Source organism: Heterocephalus glaber, unplaced genomic scaffold, assembly GCF_053883595.1.
Source record: "Heterocephalus glaber isolate CG9 unplaced genomic scaffold, H.glaber_assembly_v1.0 deba00001497, whole genome shotgun sequence".
NCBI classification, from domain to species: Eukaryota; Metazoa; Chordata; class Mammalia; order Rodentia; family Bathyergidae; genus Heterocephalus; species Heterocephalus glaber.
This window is the reverse complement of record NW_028258320.1, coordinates 6,884,437-6,898,965: the sequence shown is the minus strand read 5'-3', so window position 1 is coordinate 6,898,965 and position 14,529 is coordinate 6,884,437. Positions and strand designations below refer to the sequence as shown.

Here is a 14,529-nt window from a genome sequence, read left to right as displayed (position 1 = left end):
TACTGGCATACGGACAGTCATATTGGTCAACAGATTGGAGTAAAATTGAGAATCTTGAAATAGGCCTTCACATTTAGAGTTAACTGGTTATGGCAAAGGTTTCAGAACAGTTTAACAGGGCAAGAATAGTCATTTCAACAAATGGTACTTGGACAACTGGAATACAAAAAAAGAGAATTTCGCTTTTTCATAACAGTACACAAAAGTTAATGCAATGTAGACCATAGACCTAAATGTAAGAGTTCAAAGTGCAAATTCTTAAAAACAGGAGTAAATATTCATAACATTTGGTGCAGTAAAGCATTCTGAACATGTAACACAAAAAGCTCAAGCAGCAAAAGAAAAATAAATTAGATTTGATCAATTTTAAAACTTTTGTGGTTCAGAAAACAATCCGAAGAACATGCAAAGAGCCTAGAGATTGGTGGAAAATTTTGCATATTATAAATTTAAGTTATGTGTAGAACAGGTAAAGAACTCTTACAACTCAACAATAAAAAAGTCAGTTTAAGAGTGGGCAAAGGATCTGAGACATTTCTCCAGAGAAGATTTATTAATGGCATGGAAAAACTCCTCAGTATCATTGGCCATCAGGAGAATGCAAGTCAAAACCATAGTCATGATCTACTTCACATGCATTATGATGGCTGTGATCAAAAGGACAGTGAAAAGTGCTGTGGGATGCAGGGAGTTGGAGTCCTTTCATGTTGTCAGTGGAAGTATCAATGGTGTGGCCACTTGAAGCATTTGGGGAGCTCAAGAAGCTAAATATAGGTATACCAAGTGAACAGACATGTAGTGGAGTGTCATGAAGGTGAGTGAAAATAAATATCCACACAAAATACTGTACATGAATATTAATAACAGTAAAACTCACAGTAGAAAAGTGGAAACAGTCCAAATGTCTATCAAATAATGTATACATATATAAATAGGAATATTCATACAAAGGAATAAAATTTGGCAATAAAAAGGAATTACGTACTGATGCATGGTAAAACATAGATCAACCTTGAAAGCAGTTAGTAGAAGCCAGTCACAGAGACCACATATTTTATTCTATTTACATGAATGTCTGGAATGAGCAAATCTAGAGAGAGTGTAGAGTAGTTGCCTGGAGCTGGGGACTGGGAGGGTTGAGATGAGGAATCATTTAAAAGTACATCCTTCTGGTCAGACCTCCATCATTGACTGCATTAGCTTCTGACTTCCTCAAGCTCTTAAGTCTCTAAAGATTTAGCTGTTATATAAAGGTCCATACTGTGCCCCCCAAATACATTGTTACACATAATTAATAGTGCCTTATTAAAAGCTGCAATTTAGACAATGACTGGCTTAAAACTGATTTTTGTAGAGAACAAAAAAAAAAAATCATGTAAATTAACACATAAAGAGAATTGTCCAAAAATCAGTTTTCTATTTGAAGAACATATTCCTTTCTAAATATTTATTGGAAAATATTCAAAGTGGACACTCATTATACCTAAAAATCAGTACTTGATAATGTTCATGATATCTTTATTTGTTACAAGAGCACGTAGTCACCTTAACAAAATCAGGTTCTTTCACACTTACTGAATTATACTGATATTTTTATGCTTTAAGCTTACTAACTGGCTATTGAAATATTTATACTCCTTCCTGACCTTTTGCAATAACTTTCTCAGCATTATGTTTTGCTTTTAAAGGGGCTGATGTTATAGGTCATTGGCAGTTCTGGGATTTACCTTGCCCCCAGTCCTGCTTCTGAGCCCCAACCTACAAAATTGAATGAAAGAGTATAATGATGGTTTTGTCAGCTAAGAGAAAGAGAGTAAGGTCCTTTTAGGTTTTAAATACAGTGCGATATATTATACATAGTATTTTCTTCTTTTTAATTTCAGATCTTGGTCTTGTGATTTTTGATTTGTAAGTTTTTAAAATTTTTGTAATTAGCCTTACCACAGTCCATCTATTCTTATTTTTTCTGTAAGAGCAGCATTTCCTTTTATTTATCCTCTTAATTTTTAATTATATTTTATTTATTTTTATTAATTGCCTCTTCCTATTTTTTTCCCCCTAGTTTAAGTTGGACTCTTAATTAAGCATTTTTAATCTTTCTTGGGTTTTTTTGCAGTGTTGGGGATTGCAACCAGGACTTTTACACTGAGCTACATCCCCAGGCCTTTTTATTTTTATTTTTTTCATTCTGAGACAGGGTCTCACTAAGTTGCTAAATTAAGTAGGCTGGGCTTGAACTTGAGACCCTCCTGCCTCAGGCTTCCAGAGTGCTGCGATTATAAGGCATTGGGCCATTCCTGGCAGAAAAAGTCACCTGGGATGGTTCTTACAGGGAACAAATCTATAACACTGAGGTTATTAGCACCACATAACTAAGCTAACCAACCTGATCTTTCCTTTTTAACTACAAAGATATCTGGGCTGAAAATTTACTTCTGAGTAGAACTTTAATTACAGCTAGGAAATTTGATGGAAATGTTCTTCTTTTCATTAATTTTTAGATTACCTAGGATTGAAACTTTGATTACTTTTCAAAGAAGGGTGTTTTTAAATTTCCCTGTAGATAACACCTCCCTTTTGGGAAGTATTTATTGTTACTTTTATTATCACAATGACTTAAAATCTCCACCTTTTGGGATTTAGTAAAATTTTTATTGGGTGCAGGTATTCTCAGACTGTGGTAGCTGCTGTGGCTCCCTTTTCCTGTTTCTGACTCCATTCTCTTGTGCTCCAGCCAGAGTGCACAGGGCTCACTGAACTGTGGCGCAAGCATGGCTGTGGCTGTGCAGCAGTCCCTGTGAGTCAGTCTAGCTGAGACTTTGTTTTTAGTGTGGTCGAGACCAGCAAGGAGGAGGCTTGGGTAAGGCCAGGAGGCGGCACAAGTAGGAAAGCACTTGGCTTTAGGCCTCTGAGAGTCTGCAGAGGTTGGTATGGACCCTAGAGTAGGCTTTAAATGCTTGTGGATGCAAAGGATCTGCCTGGACTGAACCTTCCTGTCGTGGTGTCAAGAGAGTAGGAAAGACAGACCAAGGGCTTGGGGAGTGCCTCCACCCTACAGGCCCTGCTTCACCTGCTTTGCACTCCTCTACTCTCCACTGGCTGCCATGACTTGGGGCCCTCTACCACACCTGAACCCTACTAGCAAAAGTAGAAAGGAAATGCTGGAGTGAGGGGTGAAGACACCCGGAGGGAAGGAGGTAAGACAGAGAACAGTACCTGCCTGAGTTCAGAACCAGTCAGCAGCTTCCATGAAATCCAGCAAGGAGAGCATCTAGTGAGGTTCAGACATGGCTCAGAGGAGGTTTCCCATGGTTACCACACACAGCTTCCCAACTAAGTAACACTGCAGAGTAATAGAAAATTAAAGGAGAAGGGTGGGCTGGGGTGTAGTTCAGTGAATGGTAGAGCGCTTGCTTAGCATGTCTGAGGCCTGGGTTGCATCCCAGCACTGCCAAAAAGGAAAAAGTCACTCCAGACCAAATTAGGACCTGAAGTGAAAATACACCAGTTCAGCCAGAGTACATGGGAAAATACCAAAACATGACAGTTCCAAGGGAAAAAGTAAGAGATGTAGAGGATAAAACCGTGGTACTTAATGTGCAAATGATAGCCAAAAAATAGAGAGATAGCTGAGAAGCAATTATTAAGTAAATGTTAGAAGTGAATAACCTTATATGAAGAAAATCTGAGCCTGCAGTGTAAGACTTCTAATCTTTTTTAATGACTAAAGGTGCACATCTAGGATGTCTTAGTAAAATTCCTAGCCTTTAAACAGAAGAAAACTCTTCCTCTGCCCACTAAAAGGAAAGGATGAATGTATGGGATTGCTATTGAACTTCCTGTTTGTAACTCCAAGCTAGAAAGCACCGGAATAGTAGCTGCTGATTCTTGAGAGGAAAGGACTTGATACCCTGTGAACATCTATTGTGAGGGTGAAAGAAAGTTTGTACAATGCCAGGGTACCAAAAGTAAACCGTCCATGTTTTTTATCTAGAAACTTCGAAGTTAGAAACAAGGAAGAACAGCAAAGGGAAAGCATGTGGAGTACATAATCTTGTTTGGACTCATCCAGTATTTATCCTTAATTATATGATATTTAAGAACATTCAATTGAAGTGGTAAATTTCTTGAAATACTATGAATGACATTTTGTTAATATTCTACAAATAATATGCTTTTTCCATAAAAAGTCAGGTACTTATAGTTAGAAAAGGGATTAAGTAAATATTTTTCACAGTCTGTGGGTGAGGACTGTCAAGGGGGAAAATGAAAGTGTTATTAAGATCTCTTTTATAGAGGGAAAAAGTAGGAACAAATTATTTTACTGGGAAGAAGATACCTCTTTGATGAGGGTATACCTGAAAACATGTTTTAAATAATAATTGAAGCTATCATTTAAAATTTGTTCAGTGTCCCAAGCAGAGAAAGGGGAGATAGAGTAATGAAAACAGAAAAAGAGATAGTAAACATTAACAGAACAGAAAAGTATATGAAAGTGTGAAATCAACAAAGAGAAGAAATGGAAAGATGAGCAAAATATCCAAATCAGTAAAAAGTAAGGAAAAATAAAATGAGATAAATACTAAAAAAATAAATAAAAATCACATATGTTGCAGTAAATGTAAATAAAATGAATTCTTCCATTAAAAGTTAGATTCTAAACAGCATGTGGTGATACATATCTGTAACCCCAGCAATTAGGCTGAAGCAGGAAAATCACCTCAAATTCCAGACCAGCTTGTACTACATAGTGATCCACTGTATCAATCAATAAAATACATATATGTATGTATATATGTAAAATAAAAGAAAAACTTAAAATCTGAAAAGGAAGTTTAGAACTTTACATTTGTAGTCTGAGGGAGTAGAGAGACATCATATCAAATAAACGTTATAAAAGAACTTGTTTGACAATATAAAAATGTTAAAATCCTTTAGGGCAAAAAATACCCTAAAAATCAGTAGGCAAATGAAAGAATAGGAAAAATTTATTTTATTCAGATAATAGAATGATTTAAAAGAAAACCCAATTGAAAATGGATAAAGGAGAAAAACAAACAGTAAACAGAAAGGCTGATCCAGACAAAGGTGAGAACACAATTCGGTTTATTGATAGTTAGGGAAATTAAACTTTCAATCACAATTATATCTTATCCGACTTTTCCCGTGTAGAGGGAAGACTGTCCTCATGGTTGGAAGTGTGAAGGGCTAATGTAGTAGAAAATAGAGATCTAGTGAAATTTAAAATGTTTGAATACTTTAACTCAGCAGTTCTCTTGGCTTCTGTGCCATAAGACCAAAGCCACACATACAGAAGACTACATGAAAGAGATGTTTATTGCAGCATTTGCCCCAGCGGCAAAAACTTGGAACAATGTGTGTGACAATCAACAGAGAATTGATGATTGGTTGGAAAGCTGTGCTACATACATATTGTAAAATAGTATGTGGTCCTTACAAAGAAACCAAGCCTATGTTCTATCCGTGGACTCATATTTCTGTCATCAGCTAAGAAATGTGAAATGAAGAGAAGGGGGCAGGTATAAGAACCTCTTTCTAAACAGGAAAATATGAGTAAAACACGTCCACAAATCAGTGTATTCTGTGTATGTGTGAGCATGAAGAAATACATGGGTGAGGGTATCATGGGTAGTGAACGTGAGCCATGTCTAATAACATGAGAAGGAAGAAGACAGGGACACAAGCAAAAATCAGTACACGTGAGGGCCGGGGATTTAGCTCAGTAGCACCGCGCTTGCCTTCCAAGCGTAAGGTGCTGAGTTTGATCTCCGGTACCAAAAAAATAAAAAAATCAATACACATGAGAGTCTAATTGTAGATATCTATAAAAACTTTATAAAATTTTAGAAGGTGATTAAAATTGAAGAAAACTGCTTTATGAGCTTAAAAATGAAAATTGACCCTCATGTATATAGGTATTAAAGCACTTGTAATTTTCTTCTTAAATCTAACAATCCTTACCTTAAGGTGACAAATTCTGAAAGAAATATCTCAACAATGATTATGCTTTTTCATAAGTTTCCTTTTGTGTTATTAGTTTTGCTCTTTGAGGGATAATAGTTTATCCCTTATTGATAATTTCCTACCCTGTTTTCTTTAGTGCTTTTGTTAATAAACTCTACTGCTTCACATTCATATTATTGATTTTGCTTTCTTTGCTTGGATTTATCCTCTCTAACAATTTTTTCTCTTAGATGTTGCATCAGATAATATATATTTTAAATACTATATAGCAGTGTCCTTTTCCCAAATCTAAGCAGCATCTCCACCCTTTATAAGGGATGTCTGTTGGCCCTTTCATACTTACTCTACTAATTAATAATTAGATTTTATTCTGTCGATCTAATTTGTAGTATGAATACTTTAATTCTGCATAGCTTCCACATTTAGTTTTGGGTACAAGAATTCTCCTTTAGGGCTGGAATTTAACTCAGTGGCATGGCACCTGCCTTGCAAGCATGAGGTCCTGAGTTCAATCCTCAGTACTAAAAAAATAAAAAGAATTCTTCTTTAAAGATTATTTTGAGAAAATTCTAATTCTGAACTACATGCACAGTATGTAATACATGCAGTGGTTGTGCTGATATAAGCCTACTGAGAATATTTCTTTTTTTCTCTCTTTATTATCATAAAGACAAGTTGAGTGGCAGCAATGCAAACAAAAGACAAAAAATTGATCAGGACTTTCTCAGCTCTATTGACCAGACAGGAGAACTTTTGGCAGTGTTTGAAGATGATGAGATTGATGAAGTTAAACAAGAAAGAATGGAGGTATAGTACATTCTTCCCCTTTTACAGTAATCGACAACCATAGAAGTGCCTCTGCTATTTAGTTCTATTCTTGTGAGTTTTAAATGTCTGAAATCTCCAAACCAGTGGTTTTATATCTGATGGCAGCGGAATATAGAGGAACTTTCCCTTCACAGTCACCTTTGGGAATCAACTTTAATTTCTTTTTCTTTATTTCCTCCTTGGAAAATGTGTGTGTGAGAATAGGTTTCTCTATTCTGGATTTGAAATATGTTTGTGTTGTTTTATTCCATTAAAGGTAACTTGTCACTAAATATTTATCTTCTGTTGCAAATTACCCAGTTAGCTTGGTAGAAGAGGTAATTTTTACTGCTTTTGTTTTGGCACACAGAAGGAAGAGCTGTTTTCCAAATGATTGTTTGTTGGACTCATTAGCTCAGGTAGTGCAGTTACATGCTTTAGTATCACTGAAACACAGCGTTAATGACCTGTTTGGATTTCTTGGATAGGTTTTAGCAGTGAATGTGAAAATTGTATGTCCTCTACCTTTGAGTGCCTTCCAAAATACAAAACGTATTCTTATAATTCTTATTGCTGCTATTATACTTTTACATGTGAGAAATCTCAATTTCCTTCTCCCCCTAAATTGAGCAAGAGAGGTAATTCCATAATTCTAAAAGATATGCTAAGTGTCTACTTTATCATAGTCTCTATGCATGCTATAAGTATAATTATTTCATGTTAAATTTTGGAAAAGGTCCAATATACATACATGCTTTGTAAACTTTAACAATCTTCTTTGAAGAATTAGTATGCTTAGCTCATAAATTGTTGATCTAAAGGCACTGTTCTCTTAGGTATCAATTACCTTAGAAATGTTCTGTTATCTTGGTTTGGGGCAACTGCAAATGGTTATCCTTCAACTTTGCCTTGGGCCAAAAACATGCTAAGTTGTCCAAAGCAGGTGACAAACATGTATTTCTGATGTCATTATGGCCTAAACAGGATATGATTGTTTCATGGCATGGTTTCACTTATAATTCATTACACAGAAAGCAAATATTGTTTATTCTTTATTTTTAAAATTTTTTCTATTCTGAAAATGGCCATTAAGGAAAAGGTCATTGAAGTAACTTTTCAGTTTTGATGGGAAAAATCTCATCTAACCAATCCTGTTGCCTAGAAGGGAAGAAATGGAAGATTTGTAAAACTGAGCTCCTAATAGTGGGCTACCGTCAGCCTAGAAAAATGATGAATCAGGGAGGCACTAGTTGAAGTCAATAAAATAGATGGAAGTGCTGTAAATAAAAAAAAAGCTTGACCACTTAATACACTCTGTATCCCACCTCCATAAACTTAGGTATTACCTAGTAGTAATAAGTAGAATAAAATTTCAATAGATGATAAAAATGAATGGCTATAGTAGAAATCTGCTTCATCTATACAATAGGCATGAGATTGGCAGTGTCTTTAAGGTTTCCATTGAAATAAAATCTTCTCTAACCAAGTTAACAAAGAGTTGTTTTGTTACTCCACTCATCCAGATAACAGAGTTTAACTGAATAAAAATGATGGCCTTGTAGATATACTGTAGACAGTAGAAGTGGAACCATTAAGAGCAGGGGCCTTGCCTGCTTCTAATTTGACAGGTTACAGTTTCAAGAGTAAACCACAACTGTTGCAGTCCAGATGAAACCACTTTGGACTCGCAGACTGCAATCTCATGTGTTTAAAGTTCAGCAGAATAATCAGTCCTGGCATCATTCAGTGATTTAATTTTCCTCCAAGCATCACTTAGGGTTGTAGAAACTTTATTTACTATCTTCTCAAGAATATGAAAATGGTATAGACCTACCAACAAAGCCTAATTTTGTTTTCTTTCTTTGTTGTTTTAGGGGTTTTTTTCCCACTTAAATGTAATTTAGAAGAGAAAACCTTTTATAGCTATAAAAATTCACTGGGGGCTCCATCTTTCTCTCAAAGCATTGGGTAAGCATGTGAATACTAGCCTGTGCTCTTCCATGGGGTTTTCAGCTGATGTTCCTGCGCCTGGCTTTTGGTTTCACTGGTAAGGAGCTTCATTATTACTAACTTTCATAGGATGTGGCATGTGGAAAGTGAATTTTCATCCATTTTGCCTTGCTAGTGCATCATTTTGATAGTTAATGAGCTCCTACCCTGTTTATTCTCTAGCACCAAATTTCTAACACTTAGGTGTTTCTGTTGGAGAAATCTATGGTCATGATCCCTGATGATACTTCCAGATAATAGAGTAAAAATTATATAATACTCAGCTGTTTTGATTTGAGGGACACCTAAGTATAGCCTTCTTCCAACTGCCCCTCCTCCCACCCAGTCAAAATGAGTCAAGAGTGTTTTAGTATTGATGTTTTTTCAATCAATTTTTATTAAAATTCTTATCAATTACATGTGGTTTTGTGATCCAGAAGCCAAGAAAGGGTCACTAAAAGTTGCAAATAGCTTTGTGTTTTCTTAACAAGGAATAACTATAATCACTGACAGAAGAGCCCTAAGCCCCCCTAGGCTTATGGAGGAACCTGACAATTCAAGTTACCTTTAATCAAGGAAGCTCTCCGGTCTGATAAGCTTCTGAGTTTGTCAAGGGAGTGTAAACAATGGACACTTTAAGAATTAGGTGGGCTCTCCTTTCAGTCTAATCTTCAAACTGATAAAAAGAAAGAGTGCAAGAATTTACAAGTAGCAACCTTTAAATAAGTTGGGATGCACAAAATCCCTAGTAACTTTATCTTCTGCTTCTAAGTCAAAGGCTTAATACTAGAATCTAGAAAGAAAACAGAATGGTATACGTAAAATTCAAGGCAGCTCATAATTTTTAAAATAAGTTTAAGTTGAATAAGATCCAAGGTGGCCGTCTGAATTTTCAAACCTGAAGTGAAGGGGCCATAGATTTTATTTTTTTATTTTTTTGGAACCAGGGATCGAACTCGGGTCCTTGCACTTGCAAGGCAGGCAGCGGAACCACTGAGCTAAATCCCCAGCCCGGGCCATAGATTTTAAAATGTGGAGTTTTTTATAAAGGCTAAATGATAAGAGAAATCAGGCATGCACACACTGTGCCCAGTGGTTACAATGTTGTGACAGCAGAGGGTTCGCAGTCCCAGGATGACAGTTGTTCTAGGTGTGTGGACTGAGAAACTCAATAAAGAGGTCAGAGGGGCAGATGGCAGCAGATGTTCTCTACCTTCTCTTGGTCTTTGTGTTAGACCTTCATTTGTGTATCATGATCTTTTTTAAGGAAAGGAAAAGCAAATGCCTTATGAGTCTAAAAATGGCTTAGATAAGATTTAACAGAAAAGAGTATTGTCAGTAAGATAAACTTTTACAAATACCAAAACAATTAAAAGATTGATTTAAAAACTGAAACTCAGAAAAAAGTCAGTAATTTCAGTGTATATGGGATTAAGAAATGATGATAGGGTCTGAAGTGATAACTCAGTGGTAGAGCACTTGCCTTGCATATTGAAGGCATATGGTTCAATCCCCAGAACCATAACACAAAAAACCAAAGAGAAAGAAAAAAATAAATGAAGATAGAATTATATACTAGAATATATACCTATATATAGTTTGTATGTATATTATACATATGCAGACATATAAATACATACGTATATATCTATATTTGCATATAGATTTACTGCTTACATACTGTTCATAGCATACTATTTAGGAATAGAAATAAAATTTTACTAGATTTTTTTTTAAAAGATGAAAGCATAAGAACCAGCAGTAGTATATGAGATCAACTCAGATGCTAGTGGTATTAGTTTCAAAGAAGAAAGAATTTAAACAATAAAGCTTTTAAATAGGTTAAGAACAATAATTTCGTTATTAAAACATTCTGCCTATAATGAAGATATAATAAATAACAAATATTAACCATCAAATTTCTGAGCATTCAAACATAAGAAAACTTTGGAAGTGCAAGCAGAGGTCACACAAAAGCATTTGTAGTAGAGACTGGAGCAAACCACTTTCAACCTTTGGTAAAGTGACTGTCTCAAAATTTTTTAAAAGGCTGGGGATGTAGTTTAAGCGTAGAGCATTTGCCTAACTGCATGAAGCCCCAGGTTCAATTCCCAGTACCAGTTCATACACACACACTAGCAAGTCATATTCAACAGGACATCAAAAAGATCATTCATTTTAATCAAGTTGATTTCATCCCAAGGAATCAAGGATGGTTGAACATACATACACAACTCATTAAAAATAATACATCAGATAAATAGGATGAATCATAAAAATCTTATGATCATCTCAATACACATAGGAAAAGCATTTGATACAATTCAACATGCCTTCATGATAAAAGCTCTGAATAAAATAGATATAGAAGAATTGTACTTCAGCATAATAAGGGTTATATATGACAAACAATAGCCAGCATCACATTGAGTGGGGAAAAGCTGAAAGCATTTCCTCAGTGATTAGGAACATGATAAGGATAAGTCCACTCTCACTTCTCTTTATTAATATAGTCTTAGAAGGTTTAGCCCGAGCTACTGGGCAAGAAAAAAAAATAAAAAGGCATACAACTAAGAAACAAGAAAGTTAAATTATCCCTATTTGTAGAAGATATGATTCCATATCTAGAAAAACCTAAAACCTTCACCTGAAGACTATTAGAATGGATGAACAAACTTAGTAAAGTTTCAGAATACAAAAACATATAGAAATCATTAGTGTTTTTATACACAAATAACAAATTGGCTGAGAAAAAATCATAAAAGCAATCTCATTCACAGCACACACAAGATACCTAGGACTGAACTTAAAGAAGTGATAAACCTTTACAATGAAAATTAGAAAACACTAAAGAAAGAAATGGAAGGAGACTAACAACAACAAAAAAGGAACAATCTCCCATGCTCATGGATTGAAAAAATTATATTAGAGTGTCTATAATTCCATGATTTACAGATTCAGTGCAATCTATATCAAAATAGTTTTCTTTACACAAGTAGGAAAAAAATCCTAAAATTTATATGGAAGTATAAAAGATCTTGAATTCCCAAAGAGATCTCAAGCAAAAAGAGTACATTTATTATTTTAAAGATAATTTTTGTTCAGATAACTTTAAAATAGTTTATGAAATTATTCTTCAGGGAATATTAGTACCTCCAAGAAACATTTGGAAATTTTACCTACACAGAGCAGAACTAATGTAATTTTGTGTTTTTATGACCTAAGACCTGCAAAACAAGTAGTACTAATTACATTTAGAAGAATCTCAAAACCTGAGGTGTAATATGTAGGTCTAAAAACTGATTTCCTCGTCAGACCTGGTGGCGCGCGCCAGTAATCCTAGCACTTGGAAGGCAGAAGCAGGAGGATCGCCATGAGTCCCAGGACAGCCTGGGCTACATAGTGAGTTCAAGGCCAGCCTGAAATACATAGCAGGACTGTCTCAAAAGACAAAACTGATTTCCTTTGCTTTCCTTTCCTGCTCTGTCCTGTCCTATCCTGCCCTCCCTCCTTTTTTTCCTTCTCTTCATTCATAGTACTGGGGATGTAGAACCCAGTACCTTCACATTGAGCTATATTCCCAGCTCTTTTTAAACTTATTTTTTGTTTTTTGTTTTTGTACCGGCGATCGAACTCGGGTCCTTGTGCTTGCACAGCAGGCAGCGAAACCACTGAGCTAAATCCCTGGCCCTTTAAACTTATTTTTTAATTTGAAGACAGAGTGTCAGTAGTCACCAAGTTGCCCAGGCTGGCCTTGAACTTGCACATCTGCCTTCCAGAGTATTGGGATTACAAGCATGCGCCACCACGCCACCTCTGATTTCTATTTGTGACTGTATAGACTCTGTATAATTACATTTGGTCAAGAGCTAACCTCTTAATATGTAATGATAAAGAACTCTGTATTTGTTGCTATAAATGATTGTCCGACTTGGGAAACATGTCACCTGGAGAAGGCATTTTCACCTAATGACATGAAAAGTAAGTTCCAAATAGTATGGAATGGAACATTCCCTAAAGCTTACCCAAATCCGTCATTCTGTAGCTCACAACCTCAGATCAGACAGGTAGTGTAAAACTAGAGTTGGTTGGGGGGCTGGGGTTGTTTTGTTTTATTTTGTCTTTAAATGTTCCCTAACATTTCTGGTTATATAATCTCTCATGTTGTTGCTTTGCCATTCAAAAATTTTACGAAAGTAATCAGGTAATGACCACCTTTATGATAAAAGCTTTAGTACCACTCCCAGTTGCCATCTACCTTCAGAGATACTCACAATTATTTACTATTGGTTTTTGGGTGAAGTTTAAAAAAAAAATTTCCTTCCTACCCCTTTCTAAGTGTGCTGAGGAGCAAAATACCCGGCAACTTTGCAACTATACTCTGAAATCCTGGTTTTTCTAATCCTAATTAGCATAGCACCTGACATCCATAACTACCCTTTGTTATGGGAAAAGAATATTTTAAATCAGGATTTGGTAGTAAAATATAGGAACAATGATTGCCATTCACTTCCACTTTCCCCACATCCAGGAATGTACAAAGTCATTTCTCAGGTTAAATCACTAGCTAAACCCTGTGTCCACCAGCACAGTGCTTGTGAGCAGTTTGGAGGCTGCTGGTTTACTCCTGTATAATTGGAGCTTTGACAAACACATACCAATTATGCTGTCAATAAGTTTTTATAGAACCAATCAATATTTTTTGTCTCAAATTAATTTCAATTTCTTTTTAAAATGAAATCCTTCCCTATTAAGGTTTTAATTCAAGGGTTTCTTAGAGATCCATCTACCAACTTGTTTATAAAACACCTTGGCAAGGAGGAATTTTAAAATATCATTGAATTTAGGAACACCGCAGGCTTTACCACTAATTTACATTTAATGTTTATAGTTCTCAAAGTGTGGTTGTGTAATAACCAAAATATTTTTGCCTTGGATATTTGGTGGATTATATTTCCCTATTCTTTCTCCTTCACCCACATTCCCCACAGTAGGTGGGCAGATTGTTGTTATATAGTCTGGCTTTTATTTATCTTTATGGTCTTAATCTCAACAAGTTAGTGTTTCTAAATATGAAAATGAATGTATTCTGTGTGGTGATATATTTATCTTTTTAATGCTTCAGTTTATTTAGTGGAATTAACAGATCATTGCTTGTTTGGTATGGTTAATTTCTTTCTATTCCTTTTCTTGCATCCATGCTAAGGAAGCAGCTTTTAGTTCTTATTCTTGCCATTACTTTATGGTAAATCAAGTCGACACTAATGTTACTAGATTTATTTCTAGATCATTCTCATTTTAACTCACTTGGAGTTAAAAGTTTTGGTTTAAGTCACAAATATTTAGTGATTAATGGGACCCATTGTGATAATGTGTCTGGAATTTTTTATAGCATCAGTCAAAAAGACAGGTGAGGTCCTGGCAAGGCTACTGCTTTTCATGACTCTTCTACGTAAGAGTCTTAATTCCTTCTCATGGTATTTATACATCTTTTATAATCTTATGTAACAAGCTTTCCATCTTCATCTCCTATCTTCCCAGTTTCCCCTCTTTTTTCTCTTCCCTCCCAAAATATGCACATAGTCTTGCTGAAGGAAGTCTGTTGTACGTGCCTTCCCTAAATAGTCATTTGTTCTGCTTTCCTTCCCCAAATCTTTTCCATTTGGCAACAAACATTTTGAGTTCAGATATTTTAGCATGTGATAAATCATGATATAACAGTTGTGTTTGCTTAGTTTAATTTGCCAA

At 35.4% G+C, this 14,529-nt stretch overlaps 1 protein-coding gene across 14 annotated transcripts in view; it reads left to right on the top strand.

The window, feature by feature from the left end:
* Supt3h (SPT3 homolog, SAGA and STAGA complex component) overlaps nt 1–14,529 on the top strand; it is a 401,578-nt gene that overhangs the window by 252,275 nt on the left and 134,774 nt on the right. For all 14 annotated transcript variants that reach the window (XR_002395642.2, XM_004846434.3, XM_004846432.3 and 11 more), the window contains one exon: nt 6,656–6,792. Coding sequence is in view for 13 of the 14 variants with exons in the window: in XM_004846434.3 (XP_004846491.1) it covers nt 6,656–6,792 (137 nt within the window). In the remaining variant the exon portion in view is untranslated. The remainder of the gene's footprint in view (nt 1–6,655; nt 6,793–14,529) is intronic.